The 19,055-nt window shown below is 44.8% G+C and overlaps 1 protein-coding gene across 2 annotated transcripts; it reads right to left on the bottom strand.

Annotated features, from left to right (window-relative positions):
* Positions 1–607: 607 nt before the first annotated feature.
* Positions 608–18,081, bottom strand: LOC138963959 (uncharacterized). 2 transcript variants are annotated; one of them, XM_070335818.1, is made up of 13 exons: positions 17,479–18,081; positions 16,570–16,763; positions 15,956–16,106; positions 15,004–15,206; positions 14,452–14,566; positions 13,608–13,988; positions 9,464–12,957; positions 7,514–7,771; positions 6,749–6,990; positions 5,960–6,359; positions 4,688–4,905; positions 4,078–4,286; positions 608–1,238 (listed from the first exon to the last, which is right to left on the bottom strand). In XM_070335818.1, exons 1-12 carry the CDS (start codon positions 17,992–17,994, stop codon positions 4,114–4,116), a joined length of 6,345 nt encoding a protein of 2,114 aa, XP_070191919.1. In that variant the 5' UTR covers positions 17,995–18,081; the 3' UTR covers positions 608–1,238; positions 4,078–4,113. The 2 variants fall into 2 exon arrangements, with proteins under 2 accessions (XP_070191919.1, XP_070191918.1); XM_070335817.1 differs by having other exon boundaries at positions 608–4,286.
* Between the last annotated feature and the right edge of the window lie 974 nt (positions 18,082–19,055).

The raw sequence follows: 19,055 nt of genomic DNA on the forward strand, positions 1-19,055 counted from the left end.
CTAAATTAGCAATCTGCTATCTATGTGAGTTGGGTAAGAATATGTAATTTAATATAAAGTTTCAAAAGTAAACTTTGATTTAATTAATATACTTACCAACTCACATACTGAATTCCCTCCCAGCCTGCCCCGCAAATTGTATACAGGGGTATATGTTTCAGGACAGAATGAGTGTCACCGGTATACGTCCTGCGCATGCGCGGTACACCGGTAGGGGAGATAACCACTACGGACCATGCCTTATATGGCATGTGGTTTTTGTTTTAGAGTTATCTCCCCATGTTACCATGTAAGAGTGCTTCAATGTCTTAGCAACTAAACGAAGTTATTGCTATCTATGTGAGTTGGTAAGTATATTAATTAAATCAAAGTTTACTTTTGAAACTTTATATTTTGTTCCTCAATTGATTGGTTAATCTCAACTCAGTATGAAATTTGAGCCATTCAATTAACTATTGTCATTTTGTACATCTCATTCTCAAGGTGGGGTTAACTAGCAAATAATTCCAGACGGCAGCTACAAGAGCCTTTACAAATCACCCCCAGCATTATTAACAGCAGCTGCAGTCTGTTCTATGGATATATCAAGCAAATTCTTCAACAGCAGAACAGGTAAACATATTTTATTCAGGCACTATAGAAGATTACATGCTTTCATCAGTAGTCAGAACACCAAATTACACACATGCAAATAGCACAATTAACTCTGTTGGATATACAATATGGTATTTTACCCACGCTGTACAGAAAAATATAGACACTGACGAGTTCATGCCACTATAGGGTACCCGTATATGAACCAGAACTTCCCAACAGGATGAGAATTGCCTTAACCATGTTAGTTGTGGTGTAAAGTAGGCTAGTATACACGCATTGACATCACCTAAAGCGTCTGCTACAGAACCCATTTGTCAGAGGTGTCTGTTTTTCTATTAGTTGTGTGCGCTAGCGTGAGCGCAAGTGTGAGCATTGCCCATTCTGCTACCAGTTGTGTCTTTAAATATCAGTCACTGTGGTATTATTTTATCAACTTTTCTGAGTACCTCTATTCTTCAAAATGTTCTATTAGTGTCTTCGTTGATCTGTGGGCATCAACAGCATGTGTTTTTGTTGTTGTGTTTAGTCCACAGTACTGTCAGCAGAGGTGAGTTCCTCGTGTGTCCTGTGACGGTCCGTGTACCGATTTTTCCAGTTAACGTGTGTATCGGTAAGTGTATCTAATGTCGGCGTCCTCCATTCTATCAGAAAGAAAAAAGTATGTCCATATATATATATATACTAGAGGAATACCCGGCTTCGCCGGGGTGAATCGCGAGACAGAGACAGCCAGCGGGGTGGTTCACCACAATCACCTTTGAAGGCAAAGTCCTGTCAAACGGGATTGAGAATTTTAGAGCTTATTTCTAAGCCCTATATTATCTGTTATGGCTTCTCAAATGCCAGAACATACAGACAGACAAAAGTCGCCAGACCCCATCACAAACAGAACTCTACAATCCACAGGTGTTGCCTCCACACACACACACACACATAGACACAGAAGCCGTATATATATCTATATCTATAAATATATAGAGATAGATGACAGTGTATTTTTCGCGTGGCTATAAATTGATTCGACCTTTTCACTTTTACAGTAAGGACAACTTACGGGTACATGCAAGGAAAGCCCACAACTTCTAAGGCGAACAACTCTGCAGAGTCTGCTGTGAAGGGCGACGGTAGTCTCCCTGTCACACTCGACCCCCTTTGAATGAACTTAGGTCACTCCCAGGTGGAATGGGAACAGCACGAAAATGATTCTGTGGCCTGAACATTTCATGTCGAGTCCCATCGCTGTCGACGACGCCAAATGTAACCGAGTGCCTAAACACCACAATCACCTTTGAAGGCGAAGTCCACTCAAACGGGATTGAGATTAACTGTTATGGCTTCTCGAAGGAAGGCCTGAACATACTAACACACCAATGCCGCTAGACCACATCACAAACAGAACTCTACAATCCACAGGTGTTGCCCACACACACACACACAAACACACACACACACACAGAAGCCGTATATATATATATATGTATATCTATATCTATAAATATATAGAGATAGATGACAGTGTATTTTTCGCGTGGCTATAAATTGATTCGACCTTTTTACTTTTACAGTAAGAACAACTTACGGGTGCAATCGTGACATTCTAAAAATAGTAACGTAGTAACGGGAATATGGATTGACTCCACACGGAGTAAGGGAGATAATCGCGGCTGAAAACACTGGAGAAGATAAGGAAGAGTTACTGGTAGTGGATCCCGACAACAACAACAAAAAAACACACAAAAAATCGGTTCAGCGCGCACAGCGCTGCGCGCTGAGAGCACGTGTTGAAATATCTCATCGATGAGGTTGTGTCCGGGGTGTAGCTGAATACGGTGTCCAAATTTGAAAAAGATCCACCGAGAACTTTGGCCGTGCATCGCGAACAGACAGACAGACAGACACTAGTCGTATATATATATATATAGATGGCTCTCCTTGTCCAATATTCTGTTGGTAGAAAAGTGTCCACATGTTTTGTCTAAGTGTGCATTTCTGTTCTTCAAATTGTGTCTGCACGTACCTTTAATATGTCCTTGTCAAAAATGTTGTCCGTCTGTGTCCATTTGTGTCTTTTGTCTGTCCGTACTGTCCCTATTTCTGGCTGTCTAATTGTGTCCGTTGGAGTCTTTTGTCTGTCCGTATCCTGGTAGACCCTGAATCTGTGATGTACTTGCCGTAAAGTCTGTAGTTTTGTCACTGGATTACGTCATTGTCTTCTGGTATTAGGGAGGTTGTGGGAATGATTCGTTTGTCTGTATGTTTCTTTTGTCAGTCAGTGTCCACATTTCTGTCCTTCAAATTGTGCCCCTTTGTGTCTTTCGCTTGTTGGTTTGTGTCTTCTGCCTGTCCGTGTCCCTATTTCTGTCCATAAATGTATCCGGTTGTGTCTTTTGTTTGTCCTTGTCCCTATTTCTGTCTGTCTAATTATGTCCATTTGTGTCTTTTTTCTGTCCGTGTTCAAATTTCTGTCTGTCTAATTGTGTCTTTTGTCTGTCCGTGTCCCTATTTCTGTCTGTCTAATTGTGTCCGTTTGTGTCTTGTCTGTCTGTGTCCAACTTTCTGTCCGTGTTATTGTGTCCGTAAGTGTCCTTTGTCCGTTGGTTTGTCCGTTGGTGTCCCTATTTCTGCCAGTCTAATTATGTGCGTTTGTGTTTTTTTTACTGTCCTTGTCCAGGTTTATATCCATCTTATTGTGTTAGTTTGTGTCTTTTGTCAGTCTGCATCCCAATTTCTGTCCATCTAATTGTTTCCGCTTGTGTCTTGTGTCTGTCCGTGTCCCTATTTCTGCCAGTCTAATTATGTGCGTTTGTGTTTTTTTTACTGTCCTTGTCCAGGTTTATATCCATCTTATTGTGTTAGTTTGTGTCTTTTGTCAGTCTGCATCCCAATTTCTGTCCATCTAATTGTGTCCGTTTGTCTGTCCGTGTCTAGGCTATTTCTGTCTGTGCAATTTGGTTCGTTTGTGGCTTTTGTCAGTCCGTCTAATTGTGTCCGTTTGTGACTTTTGTCTGTCAGTGTCCCTAATTCTGTCCGTCGAATTGTGTCATTTGTTTGTCCGTGTCCCTATTTCTGTCCGTCGAATTGTGTCCATGTGTGTCTTTTGTTTGTCCGTGTCCCTTATATTGTCCGTCGAATTGTGTCTGTGTCATTTGTTTGTCTGTGTCCTTATTTCTGTCCGTCGAATTGTATCTGTTTGTGTCCTTATGTCCGTCGGTGTCCCAATGTCTGTCCGTCGAATTATGTCCGTTTGTGTTTTTAATCCATCCGTGTCCCTATTTCTGTCCGTCGAACCATGTCTGTATGTGTCTTTAGCGTGTTGGTGTGTGTTTTTTGTCTGTCAGTGTCCACATTTCTGTGTTTATAAGTTTTGTCTCCAAACCCAATTCATAAACCTAGCTTATTTGCCTCTCATTTGCCCACTCCGTCTCGCTCCTATCTTACAGATCTAGGATTTGTTGCCTCTGGACTCTCATCTATGTCTACCTTTTTATGCACAACGGCTGACAGCATCACCACTGTTCACAAGGAGAAGTCTTCAGGTTTGATGGCAACACAAGTCAGGCCGAGTGCGGGGTTAGGGAGCGGTTCTATGTCTTCCAGCCTCTCGCTCGTGGTCACGTCAAAACACTCCATGTCATCCAACACGTCTTTGGTTAGCGAGCACAACCCTCCCAGCACGTACAGTTTTGAACCTACAAGCCAACAGAATCCGCTCATTTCAGAAAATGCTGGGAATACAGGTATAGACGAGAGTTTGAGGAACTCCCACACAACCAATGGATACTTGGAGGTTCAAGTCTTACATGCTGTCAAACCAATCAACCAACCACCGTTCTATCACTCCATAAATACACTCTCTCACATACCCATGCATCCATCAACTTAATTACACACTCAATGAATCATCAAAACGCTCAATCATCATGCAATCCCTCCTACCAGCAACCAACCAAGTACTCCTTTTCACCAGAGACATAGTATGTATGTCTCTGTTTTCACCAACACCAAAGAGCCATTTCAAGTATAGTGGCCGAGGATCTTGAGTGAATCCCTGGACCGAATATTGAAAGTAACGAGTTGTCAAAAGCCTTACCTATACTGCAGCATGCGGCATCGTGTCTTGGTATGTTGAGGAAGCCCCACTGCACCCAGACGTCCTTCTCCTCCCAGTACTGCAGCACATCGGGCAGGCTGGTGACGGGTTGGGTCCCCTGGCCCACCACAGAGCCCCCCACCAGGTACAGCGTGTCCGCCACCTCGCACACACTGGCGTGGCACCTAGGGCTAGGCAGCGGCTTCTTCATCTGCCAGCTGGAGTCGGAAAGAAACAAAGACACGCTATTTGCAATAATACCACTAAAACATATATCTGTTTCCATTTCCATTGGCCTCCTGCGTAGTTTGTGCAATAATATTTTCTGAATACTTGCAGTAGTTACTTTGCTACGATTTTTTCAAGTTTGGAATTGACGGAATAACTTTCTCTGCCGTGGGGGTAAATGGGCTGAGACTGATTCTCGTAGTTAATCTCCAAAGCAAGCATAAAGTACTGTGTTCATGCCTAATACATACATTTTGTCATATCAAACCAGTCTCACAATTCTCCTCCACACACTCTTTAAAGTACCAACTGTAAAAGAATCTGAGTTGTAAGGAACATTCAACCTTTACTTTGATACAACTAAAACGTGAATAGTTTTTGTTTTAAATTAATATGGTCGGCCGAGAACAAAACAGAGAATAAGATCGATGCTGAATTGCTACAGCATGACCCCCAGGAGATGTAAAGTTAAGAAACAACTTCCCCACACACCCCTCCCCAGAACGAATGATGACGTTTTCAAAAGTGTTGGTAACCAGAAAATATCACTGGAAATCGACAGTATAGTCACACCCCAACACTTAACCAGCCAATCATCCAGTCAAAACTGCTATGAATAGCGGGAACAGTAGCGTTTTCCAAGAGTTCAAGAATATTTACTTCCCACTCCCATCTATCCCCTCGACTTTATGAAATATTCCTCCTGAAACTGAGTATATAACATATGGTAATTATAAACTCACCTATCCCATCACTTTTCTAGACCTGCATCAAAGTCTGTGCACAGGCACTGTATCTGTTCAGGGCATTAGGGTCTCCTTCAATTTCTACGGTGCCCACTGAAATATCGAATCCTGCTAAGAATTGTACGGGAGAATAAAGGCCTTTTTAAATTAAGCCCGAGGTTGACTTTTCAAAAACTTCATGACACCGAAACTCAGTGCAAAAGCTTCGTGCAGCGAGCTTCGTGAAGTAGACTTCTCAACGTCGACTTCGCCCAATTAACATCAAGATTTAACAACAGCAGGCAAGCCTGTGTCTTACCTATTAGTGCGAGGGTCGTAGCACTCGACACTGGCCAAGACGATGTTGTCGTCGCCCTGCTCCAGGAAGCCCCCCATCACCCACAGCTTGCCCCGGAAGCCCAGCACCGCCGCGCCTATCGTGCAGTCCGCCATGTTGGCTATGGAGCCCCACTCGTCCATGTCGGCGTTGTAGTACTCGCAGCTGTCGAGGAAGGCGTGATCCATCTCCTGGTCCACCGGAGAACGCTCGCCGCCCATGGCGTAGATGACTCCCTCCAGAACAGCCACGGAATGGTACATGCGAGGGCAGCGCATGGGCGCAATCTCCGTCCAGAAGTCGCCGCCAAAGTCGTAGCGGTAGCAGGTGTTGGTGGAGTTGGACATGTTGTACAGGTCGTCCTCGCTCACCACGGACCCACCTGGGAACAGTCATTTAAGGTGAGGACTGCAGATAGGGTGTAGGTGCAACCTCACATTTAACTTAAGTTTCTCTTTCTTCATTGAAGAACACTTTAATTGAAGTCGTGGATCACAAGACGATTTTCAGACACTGTCATGAGAAACATTTTTTCACAAGAACATAAACAACATCAAAGCTTGAACAACCAGGAAGTAAAACAAGACATTAGTCTAACAAAAATGTATTTAAAAACTCACTATGTGAAGGTTCGTCCACCTTCTGCCTATAACAGACGACAAACCAATCAACCAAGGTAAAGTAACAAAACAAATCGAAAACCCCACAAATAACACAACACTATATGAGAAGTTTAGCTTTCACAAAGAGCTCACACGGGCACTTCCTTACCTATGACGTAGAGATATCCGTCCAGCATGACGCAGCCGTGGTGATGACGCGCTTCTGGCATTTTGGCCAGCAGGCACCAGGTGTTGTTGAAGGGGTCATACAGCTGTACCATACGAGGGGGGAGCTCGGGATCCATCATTATGGGGTTCAACCCTCCAGCCACCACGATGAAAGCCTCGCCGGGCTCCATGTGCAGATGGTGTGACTCGTGCGCCTGGTAAGGATGGTCGCGCACTGCCATTCTAAAAGGGAAAGGTTCGCGACGCATGGAGACAAGGCAATAGAAACAAACATCTCATTTGTGGGCAACTCATTTGAAAACTACGAAATAGAATCCGTGAAAATGTCACCACTTTTCCTGCTTCAAACGTATTACATGTATAGGTACTTATTTAAGTCATTCCATACTTCTACTCTAGGAAATGAAAGGAACTTTCATGCCAGTAAAATTAAATAAGCTGAGGCAATAAGAAAATAAAGTTTCAGTTTTGTGAAAGTAATCGTTTTCATTTGAACATTGTTCAGAAATCCTCAAATGACTAAGAGATCTCAGATACATGTGTCGTTCAAACGTGAGATGACCGGTATGTTCTTTTGTAACAATCTATACAAACTAACTAATTCTCTCTCTCTCTCTCTCTCTCTCTCTCTCTCTTTCTCTCTCTCTCTCTCTCTCTCTCTCTCTCTCTCTCTCTCTCTCTCTCTCTCTCTCTCTCTCTCTCTCTCTCTCGCGCGCGCGCGCGCGCGCGGTGTGTTGTCCCTTACCCGGTGGTAGTCGGGTGTATGCAGACTGCGTCCTGTGTGAAACCGTCGAGGTAACCTGGGGAGCCTTGCTCATAGTCATGGTTCTCATCATAGTAGGGGTCTTCCTTGTACTGGTTGTTGTAGTCTGGGTCTTCCTTGTACTGGTTGTTGTAGTCTGGGTCTTCCTTGTACTGGTTGTTGTACTCTGGGTCTTCCTGGTTCTGGTTGTTGTAGTCTGGGTCTTCCTTGTACTGGTTGTTGTAGTTTGGGTCTTGGTGTCTGAGACAACACATGTACACTCAATTAAATACACTAAAAACCACATAGCAACGAAACAACTGATGTACAAGCATAACGGGGCACTGATTTCATATACGTAACATGGGACTAGGGCCAAGTAAAGACACTGATACAACTTGGAGTTTATTTCTCCCTCTGTCTATTTTGCCACTCTTTCTTATGTCTATGAAGGAAATCACGAATAACACTGTAACAGGCAAAGTTTGACAGTGATATCCTCCACACTTTTAGAGCGCTAACCAGAGATATAGCGTGACATAGCAAAGTGTGTTGCACGCACTGGGAGTTCAGCTCACTGACCGGGGATAGTTGGCGTTGTAAATCGCAACTACGGTATTGTTACACTTTACCACTGTCCTTGGACATTGGGGGGTTGTCCAAGTAATCGGCCGGGAGGAAGGAAGCCCGGATAGATGCGACAGGAAAGCACTTAACAGTGCGTCGTATAAGGCCAAAAAAAAAAAGAGGTCTGTTTACGGTAACCCGACCGACCCTATTTTTTTCGCGCGACCCTAGACTTTTTTTTTGGCATTTGGGGGAAAAAAAAAAAAAAAAAAATCTTTTGTTTTTTTTTGTGCAAAATAGCGTAAAAATATGTTTTTTTGGAGAAAAAAAAACAAAACAAAAAAATCCCGACCTACCGACCCTATTTTTTTGGCCTATGTTACCGTAAACAGACCTTTTTTCTTTTTTTTTGCCTAACCGGTCTGAGAGGGAGATAGTGGCCAGATGACCAAGTGTGAAGGATCTGAGAAGCCGCCGAAGTATAATAACTCTAGACCAGCATAGCTGAAATTCGACGGGATTTCGCGAAGTTATTGCAAGGTTATGGTTGTCCGTATAGTTAGACCATAGAGGTTACAGGACGAAAGGAACTGAGTAGACCGAGGTCGCCAGTGGAAGGAATTAGTATTCAGACGGTCATGGACGCTGTGTAATTCTGCGTATGAACAGAGTTAAAATATGTCTATAAGATCTTAAGTACATAAGATATAATGAGTGTTTAGTAGGCAGAGCTGACGGTGATTTGAGTCTGCCGGAATATGAACGGTAACTGTTTTCTGACTACACACGAGCCGTGATTCGATACCAGTAAAGTAGATATCGTGTGCCTGTGAGTTCACGGACTGTTTGTGTATTTTTCTAGATAAGTGAAGGGTGTTGGGTTTTGTTAGTGAAATTGTGCACGAGATTGTAATCTCGAGTTGTTTTTGCATCCAAACCTGTGAGTACCCAATTTTTGAATACCTAACCTTTATGTTCATGATTGTGTGTATTTGTGTGTATGTTTATCGAAACTGTATAATACAGAGGAGGGAACCTACATTTGGAGTTGTGTTTGTTCCTGTATGATAGCGTACTAACGCATTTGCATTCATTCACAAGGTCTTCTCCTTTTAAAGATTTTCTGTGCTATGCGATGTGGGTTTTTTGTTTACTGTTTATTTGACGACAACGCAAGTAACCTGCATTTATTTTTTAGTTTCTTTGCTTAGATAAAATGTGCCAACAGTGTAGTAAAACATTTCGAAGAAGAAGAAGAAGAACCAAAAGACAAAACCACAACAGCAGCAACAGTTATAGACTAAACAATTGAAATAAAGACTGTAGTGCTATTTTGGTGACATGAATCACTCTCATAATATAATATTCTACAGGAGGTGTACTCACTCGGCGTTCTGATTCTTTCCGGCGTTGAAACGAACTGCCCTTGCGGGAGACTGGGACCTGCACCTCGGAGAACGTGAGGCCACGTGTTGCTGCACTGCCCAGTGGGAACAAGGCTTATTCATGCGATATCCTGCCGAGCGAGACCTTTCCTGGACCCCATGAGTCTGGCCCTCCCCATCCAACGTCTCTTCTTCTCCGTAGGTTCGCTGCCGAACAGGGTTGTTGAAGTTGCAACCTTTGGACTTGTGTGGCTTTTTTCCCTGTCGATGATCATCGGTCGAACAAAGTTTCGGGCGTCTGTACTTGTTACAGTTCTGTTCACATACCGATGGTACAATCTGCATATGTCTTGAGGGCAAAAACTCGATGGATTTTCTGAAGTAGCTGTGGTAGACATTTTCGTCTTCAGGCTTGAAAACTACACCACGTCTCATTTTTGATTCCATGAGGTTCTGCTCAGCCTCGTCCATCTCTGGCTGGAGAACGTCCCTTTGTTCAGAAGGTCGAACGAGTTTAAGTCTTTCTGGCGAGGAGGACTGTGTGCACCTTCCTCGACAAGGCGAGTACTGCATTTTAACCGCAGTCCGGGAGCGTGTGAATTGTCCAGCGGTGGGGTCACATGGACATGACTTACAGAGGCCTTGGTTTGCAGCCAGCTTCCTACTGATTTCTGCCCTACGCAGCTGTATACGTCTTTCCAACTCGTCTAGCTGTTGCTCTGACATACCCGGCTCCCTTGTTGGACCTTGTCCTTCCTTAGCGATGCCCACGAGTGAAGTGTTCAAGTCACATGGGCAATTGCAGCTTCGAGGACATGTAGTCTTGAGTATTCCCAGTGCAGAATCTGAAAGTGACCGTTGGTGGTTACCTAGATTGGAGACCTCTTTCTGCTGGGAGTTGGTCTTTCCAACATTCTGGGAAGAAATACCAGACTTTTTCCAATCACTCTGTTGCATTCTTTGCCTTTGTAGAGGCTCGAACATTTGCAGACGTTCTTGCACTATAGATCTTGTTGAACCTTGGGGGTGCTGGAAATCGGCATGGTTAAATTTGTCATGTTTATTTCTCCTCTGCCCAGGATCAGCGTCTCCTTCAGGTTGTTTTGCATGGGAAGGACGGTAAGGCACTGCCTGCTTCGTGGATTCAAAAACCTTAAGTTTGGATGACGCTATCTCTCGCTGGGAACCATTCAGGCTCTGTTTGGAACGACCGGTCAGCATCCGTGACCCTGCATTTCTTTGCCTATCTGGTTCTTCTTGCATCTGAGAGGGCATCGCAGTTTGTTTTGACCGGGTTCTCTGCATCTGGGAAGACATTGCGCTGCCTTGAGAAGGTTTTGACCTCATTTGGGAAGACACTACACTTGCCTGAGAAGGTTTTTTCTGAATCTGTGAAGAAATTGCGTTCACTTGAGAAGGTTTTGACTTCATTTTGGAAGACACTACAGTTGCCTGAGAAGGCCTTTTCTGAATCTGTGAAGAAATTGCGCTCACTTGAGAAGGTTTTGACTTCATTTTGGAAGACACTACAGTTGCCTGAGAAGGCCTTTTCTGAATCTGTGAAGAAATTGCGCTCACTTGAGAAGGTTTTGGCTTCATTTTGGAAGACACTACAGTTGCCTGAGAAGGCCTTTTCTGAATCTGTGAAGACACTACGCTCAGTTGAGAAGGCCTTGACTGCATTTGGGAAGACACTGCGATTGCTTGAGAAGGCTTTGGCTGCATCTGAGAAGACACAGCACTTGCTTGAGAAGGCCTCTTCTTCTGCATCAGGTAAGACATTGCACTAGCTTGAGAAGGCCTTGACTGCATCTGGGAAGACACTGTGTTTGCTCGAGAAGGCTTTGACTGAACCTGAGAAGACACAGCGCCCACTTGAGAAGGCCTTGACTGCATCTGGCAAGACACTGCGGTTGCTTGAGGGGACCTTGACTGCACCTGAGAAGCCACTGCAATTGCTCCAGAAGGCCTCTTCTGCATCTCTGAAGACACTGTGCTAACCCGAGAAGACCTTGACTGCATATGGGAAGACACTGCAGTTGCTTGATAAGGCTTTAATTTCCCCTGTGAAGACACTGCACTTGACTGAGAGGACCTTTTATGCATCTGGGAAGACATTGCGCTTGCTTGAGAAGGCCTTGACTGCACCTGAGAAGACTGCGTATTAGGCTGAGAAGACCTTTTCTGCACTGCGGATATTGGTGCACTTGCTTGTGACCCAGAAGGCTTTTTCTGCACAGCACTTCCTTGTGATGGACCGGATTCTGGCGCCTGTGAACCAATCATGCTTTGTTTCGAAGGACTTTTCTGAACTCCAAGAGATTGGTCTGATATAAACGGGCTATCCCAGATCGAAATCAAAGCTCCAGGTCCTTGACTGTCTACTGTAGCTGTTGACATTTGGTTGCCTATTGCCCAAGAATCTTCCTGAATTTCCTCCCCAAGTCTACCTGCACGAGCAGACTTGGAGTGACTTTCATGCGATTTTTTTGGTCCACTCTGGACTGCCGCAGAAGATCCACCTGGACCCGACATATAAGAGAACCTTTTCTGTGAAAATTGTGGCTTCATCTGTGAATCCGTCTGTTGTGAAGCTCCACCATAAGACAAAGCTCTTGCTGCCACATCCGCCTCATCTGTTTGTGGACCCTGAGAAAAAGATTTATGTATGGGCTGTCTCGCCTGTGAAGTTTTACTTTGTGATTCTGGTCGTGAGACAGGGATCACTGGGAGAATAATGTCATCTTGATCAAATAACTCACGTGAAGCATCCATTGAGGGGTGAACACGTCCCCCTGCATTTACCACCCGAGAAGAACTTTTTTTTAAAACGGGCTGGCTCTCCTTTGAAGCTGTCCGTCTTGACGATTGTTGCGAGGCAGTGATCGCCAGGATACTATTGTCATCTGGATAAAATGACTCATCAGGGTCTGGTTTCCCAACGCGTGAAGCATCCGTTGATCGGCTAGCACGTCCCCCTGCATCTAGCACTTGAGAAGAATTTTTCTGTGAAGAGGGCTGGCTCACCTTTGATGTCCGTCTTGACGATTGTTGCGAGGCAGTGGTCACTGGAATACGAATGTCATCTGTGTCTGTATACTCATCAGGTCCTGTTAGCAGTGTAGGAGGAGACGTACCTGCACACGTGTCAGGGTCGCTGTCATCGGAAGGTGAATAGACGTACGTCCGCCTCTTAATCTCCTCAAAACACTCCTCCCCACTCGAATCCCACTGTTGATCTGTCCACTCTGTCTCCATGTGGACCTCGGTGATGCAACAACAGCATTCATCTTGTTGCTGGTAGTTGTGGCACCTACACTGACATTCGGGGCTCAACTCATCCCACTGAGTGAAATTCTCTGCCGTATCAACAGTCCTGGTAGGTTGTTGAACTTGAACTGAATGGGGGTTTGGCGAGGTATTTCGGGGAAAGGAGTTGACAGAATCTACCCGAGAGCTGGCCCTGCTTTTCATTGATGTGGTGTTTGGATTTTTCTGTCAGAAACAAAAGCAAGATAATGACAATTGACATGGTAATGCAGTATTTATAAGGCATTTACAATAAAGCGAGAATGAATCAAGGAAAGTCGCCGCTGTTTATTCCCAGATGTTTAAACAAACATAGTCGTGAAAATACAGAGCACATTTTCTTCCCATATTTAATCTGACCTCATAAGCCTTGCAAATGATGAAAAAACAGCCACCAGAGAAGCAAGCATATCGGAAGCACAGCAGATTCACAATGAAAAATGTCACATCAGACTCAAAATTAAACAAAATCTTCTGATCGAGAAGGCTTTGAAATAGTACATTATCAAACCGTTGAAGTGTTCAAAGCTCTAGCTTCAAAAACATCCCAGATGACCTCAACGTTATGTTTTTATAAAACGAACATGACCCCGCTGTGACCCCCAAATTTGACGAAGGTCAACCAAACTGGGGTCACTTCGTGAGATCGTCAAACCCTAAAAGTCTGCAAAGTTTCAGAGATCTAGTTTTTAAAACTTCCAAGATAACCTCAACGTTAAATTTTGTTGTCCACGGCCGGCCGTCCGGCCGTCCATACAGACGGACACATATGAATCCTAATACTCACCAATTACTCAGGTGAGTCAAAAATGACCAGCAAGAACAACCCAACGCACCTGTGAAACCTCTTGGGAAGTACGGTCACAGGTGTCGTCAGTGGCTTCATGGCTGACGCATATTTCGTACACAGAATCCTGGTTATCCAGTGCATCAAAGGCATTTTGAGAGGGATGCCTGGTGGACTGAGCACTGGCGCTGGGGTGGGGCCGGCTATGTGCAGCAACTGAGGGAGAGCTTCCTTGGTGTTGCTGGGCATCTGTCGTGCCTACAGAGCCTTGGGCATCAGTCTGAGAGCTGTTGGGGTATCGCTGGGTATCGGCGGTCACGGCGTGAGAACTGTGCCTGTCTTGATAGGCAGTAGTGGCGCGCGAGGCGGATGAGCCAGGGTATGGTTGTCTTTGAGATGCGATGGAAGGAGCGCTGCTCCTTGTGATCCGCTGAAAACAGAGCATAGTGAAGCCATGACAACGCTTTGGAGGAAAATCGTTACCAGCAAATACAAACGCGAGCGAGCAAACAAATGCACGTGGCATAATATTCGTGTGCACACACACACTATGTTGTTGCTAACTAAGGTCCGGTCCCGCATAGCCAAAAACGTTGGAGGGACGTCACAACCCGACAACTAACCTATCAAGAAGGTCAATTCATGCTTTGAACGAAAGTAGATTGGACAGAGGAAAGTTACATTGAAACATTGGCTACCTTTTTTGTCCAACTAACTGAAAGCACGACTTGCATAGTGACGAGCACCATTTTCAAGGCCGGGTTAGCATGAGCATTACCTTTTAGTGTTGCCAAGTTCTCTCACTTGCACTACTTCTTATCAAACTAAAATAAACTGGAAACGCAGCTTTATGTTGAAAAGAACACGCGGAAAAGCAGAAACGTAAGACTCACAGACTGGACGAAGATGGGCGGAGGATCCATACCAAGGGGGACATACTTGCGAGGTGGTAGCAATGTCAGGCTGTAGGCTGTCAGGTCCCCATAGCTACCATGCAGGGCGTGGTACCTGTCACACGACAACTTAGTCCCATCACTCTCCGTGACAAGGAAACACTAACATCGCATTTAAAACAAGACATTGTTCAAAGCCGGGTTATCATGAACATTATCTTTTACTGCTGCCAAACACTTACAAACAAGAATATGTATCCTGGGTATCTGTCCTTCCGAAGTAAAAGCAAGCCCGACGGAAACCTCGTTAAAATCAGCACGCAGAAAAGAAAAACATATAATATAGCTCTCCCGAAAAAACGTGATCTTTAAGTTAACGCCGTTCTACCATATCACCATTTAGAGGGAGTCTTCACACGATATGGAACGAAGAAGAGTGGTGGTTGTGGTGGCAAAAAGAACACAGAAAAAAGCATGCAAACTCCTCTTCACACTCTATTTCATAAATCTTTCAGTTGTGACTTAAATTAGCTCCACAATCATGCCGCCTACCTGTATATACCGAGCAGCACCTCCTGACCGCCTGGGCCCTTGAAGTAGTGGCTGTGAGGCTCCACATACTGTACAATGTCGTCAGGCGAGATGTGGTAGAAGCGCACACAGCCCATGACCTCGCCCACGTGCTTGATGCGCTCAGTCTTGCTGTGGTCTATCCACGCACGTGCTGCGTGGAACACGTCCAGCTCGCTCGTCACCTGGGAGAGAGGGAGGTTGGATCGTCAGTTGGTACGTCAAAATGTAAACGATTCCATGTCCTGCTGAGGGGGACTTTGTGTAGGCTAGTATTTCTGGTTAAGGCTACCGTAGGACGCGGAATAGACAAACGTAGTACATGTATAAAATTACAACTATATTGACTGAGTATTTACTGTTCAGACGGCTCACAACGTTCACAAATGCTTTGTTTTCCAAGTTTTTTGTTTGTACTTTTTTGTGTAGTCTGGGGTCCTGTGTGCCAGTTTGATAGTTGCCGGTCGTTGTGCAACACTTCAAGTTCTTTACTTTCTTTATTTGGTGTTTAACGTCGTTTTCAACCACGAAGGTTATATCGCGACGGGGACTCTTTGCATTGCCCCCAGGTCAGTGATCCGGAAAAACATTGCAACTTAACGTTAAAGGTAACTGACGTGGAGTCAAGGTAGTAAATTGAGTTAATAATAAATAATCACTTTTCTATAGCGCAAGTCCCAATAACAGCTCCACGCGCGACCAGCAACTCTTTACCAACAAACGGCTTTAGCTCGGTATTGAAAATACGGCTTAACCTACTGCAAGACACCAGAGAGACAAGACAAACACGACTTGTGCTGCAACGATCTACATTTTCAAGGCCGAGTTATCATGAACATCCGCTGAAAAGTCCTCTCACTTGCAAGATCCCCCCCCAAAGGCCCCAATGTGAAAAACAACACTCTTGACACAGACACAAAAACGTATATCTCACCATGATGCCGTCATCAGAGAGGAAGTCCCTAAGCTGCTGCAGTTCCATGCCCAGAAAGCGGTGGGTGCGCACGATGGCCGTGAAGTTGGCGCGCACAAAGTCCTGCAGGAACGGAGCGATATCCACCAGCTCGTGCTTCTGCGCCACGAACCTGAAAGATACAGTGTATGACGCCACACAAGTGCCAACAGGGATAATTACATACCATGATAGACCAGAACTTAAGTCGAAGTTGTGAATGCAAGTGGCTCTCATTTAAATTACTTGTACGGGCAGGGCTAAGTTGACCTCTCTCTTAGACTTCCAGCGAAAGTTGCCAGAGAACACAGCTGATTGTTTATCCTGAAAAAAATTGTGATGCCTCTAGAGTAGTGACCAAAAAGTGTTACACTTACAGAGGATAAAGAGATATGCGAAATGTTAATAGATGTCAAAGATCGCCGCCGACTTACTTCTGCAGTTGTTACATTTGTGTCTCACCTCTAAGGTGGAGCGTCATCGACTACGACAAAGATCACTTTCATAATGTTCAATTTTGGCTCATGCTTCTGATAGCATAACATCGACAACTGTTTTATACCGACCCCTCCCGACCTTCTGTCATTTAAACCTACATGTAGTATAAGGCATTCTCGACGTCACAATGCAGCAGGGCGTCTTTGCAGAGCGTGATGACGTCACTTTGGTTGTAGAAGCGCGCGCTGATGAGCAGCGTGTCCACATTGTGAGGGTTGATGCTCAGCTCGAAACCCTCCACCGCCTGCGTGGATTGGCCTTCGGGAATGCCCCCGCCCTCTTCTTGGGAACCCTACGTTCGATAACATTTTTGAAGACAGCAAGAGAGAAAATGAATGATGTGACAGAGCTCTCAGTAAAATTACTGACCTCCCCACCTAAATGCTGAGTTGTTGTAAGTGAAACTATTTTATGACGATATGATAATGTCGATGCTTTCTGCCCTAGACAAATGCAAGGATGCGGTCGATCTCTTCTGGTGAACTCTGCGTGGCAGAACATTTTCGAAAATACTAGAGATGATTACTAAATTACTGCACACCGCCCCCCCCCCCTCACACACTGAAATGAAGAGTTCTTGATATTACAGTTCGTGATAGTTATTTTGTGACGATCTCTCGGTTTTCTCTTTCCTCGCGAATAATTGCCATGATCTAGCTGTTATTATCTTTTGCCCGTACAATGTTAAACGCCGAATAGGAAAGTGTCCATTTGTTGTGAATGCTCATGTGGGTAGAGAAGGAGAAGAAGAAGAAGAAGAAAAAGAAGAAGGAGGATGAGGAGGATGAGAAGGACGACGAGGACGACGAAGACGACGACGACAATAAAAATTGATTACCAGAATTACAAACAGACGAAGACCAAATTTCGAATAAACTCAGCTGTATCAAAAAGAGGAAGAAAAGATGACGACGAGGGAAGAAGGAGCGGCAACAGAAGGAGCAGAAAGAGAACATTTTCAAATTCAAAAACAGCCATGCCGAAAATGATAGCAGTCCTTAGCCTACATCATCAATCTCAGAGAAGTCGCCTTTTTCAAAGCGCTCGAGTTTCTCTCGGAAGTTCAGCGAGTTGTTGTTCATGGATTGCTCTCCCTCCCTCGTCCTCTTGCGTTTCGTCTTTTTCTTCTTCTTGGACAAACTCCGCCGATTTCGTTCGTCGCTCGATCGTTTCATCTTGTCTTGTGAGTGAGGATTTGTCCGGTTTCCGCTGAGGTCGTTCAGTTCTTGGAAACTTGTGTTTGTGGAAAAACTCAAATCCAAACCGGCATCCCTTGTAGGAATTTCATCCTCATCCATTAGAAAGCTATCTGAATATCTGGCCCCTTGAATAGAAAAAGATAGCTGTCGGCGACTTCTGTGTCGAACTGGCAAGGAAAGAGTTTCCTCCGAGCGTTCGCTTTCCCATGTCTGAGTTCGTTCCGAATCGGAGTCAATATCGAAGAGGAAAAGCCCACAGTCGGTGGCTGCCAGAATGTCCAGGGGTTCTGAATGGTGTCGTCGGTGGTTCATGCTGCTTGCCATATCTTGTGACTCGCAAACTCTGTGAAACTGCAGTCATGTCACGATGTGTTGATGCTGTTTCGCATCTCGACGAATCGACGCATTCAGTTTTGACGAATGTGATGTGACGTCATTCGCTGACGGTGACGTAATTTTGCTTCTGTATGACGCTCTCTCTCTCTCTCTCTCTCTCTCTCTCTCTCTCTCTCTCTCTCTCTCTCTCTCTCTCTCTCTCTCGCGGCGCGCGTGTGTGTCACAGTGTATGTGTGTGTATGTGTGGGTGTGTGTGTATGTGTGTGTGTTTGACAGTCTGCCTGTCTGCGTGTATGTGACCCACATAGAAACAGATACAATCGTACAGGTGAGGCGTCATTCCATTCTTTCCATAAGCTTACCATCCCGAAGAAGGCAGTAACGTGCCGAAATATTGATAATAGATAGGCTATAAACGTACCTATAACCTGGTTTCTGGTGTGTTTTCTTTTTCTAAAGGTGAGGCGTATAATCACATAATAATAAATTGTCTGAATCTGTTTGCACTTTTGTACCAACCCAGTCTGGAAGGATGGAGGATTTAACGAGAGGAGTTACATATTTGCAAGTGTCTGCTAAGATCCAACAGCGTATCTCTGCAGTTCAAACTGAAGGCCCACCTTAATTTTCAGATGGTGCGATTTAGAAGACCAACCACGTCTAAGAAAATTACCAAACAACGAAACCAAAATGGTGCAGAAAAACAACAACAAACAAACAGACTTTACATCCCGACGACGGTCTCTGTGAAAGAAAGCTAGGCCTTGGGATGGAGTGTTGCGAGGAAGGGAAGGCACACAAATGCAGTCTGATCGATTGAATGAAGTCAGCCTAAACCTAAAGCCATTGAGTGCAGCAAAGACGACAAAAAGCACACCGTTTCAAGGATCAGCCAACACAAGAAAGCACACAGCCAGACAAAAAGCCAGAGGACACACAGTCCATTTCACTCACTATGGTGTCAACGAGGCTTTACGGCGACTCGCGCCACCCGGCGTTTCCATAACAACGCCTATCAAGAGACATACGTTATTTACAAGGCGCTCATT

The sequence above is a fragment of the Littorina saxatilis genome, linkage group LG4 (genome assembly GCF_037325665.1).
Source record: "Littorina saxatilis isolate snail1 linkage group LG4, US_GU_Lsax_2.0, whole genome shotgun sequence".
Lineage (NCBI taxonomy): Eukaryota > Metazoa > Mollusca > Gastropoda > Littorinimorpha > Littorinidae > Littorina > Littorina saxatilis.

Coding starts and splice junctions, on each gene's coding strand:
- LOC138963959 (XM_070335818.1), bottom strand. CDS start 17,994: ATGGCAAGCAGCATGAACCACCGACGACACCATTCAGAACCCCTGGAC. Junction 16,764..17,478: donor ACTTCTCTGAGATTGATGAT/GTAGGCTAAGGA, acceptor TATCGAACGTAG/GGTTCCCAAGAAGAGGGCGG. Junction 13,989..14,451: donor CGCCCATCTTCGTCCAGTCT/GTGAGTCTTACG, acceptor CTCTGTTTTCAG/CGGATCACAAGGAGCAGCGC.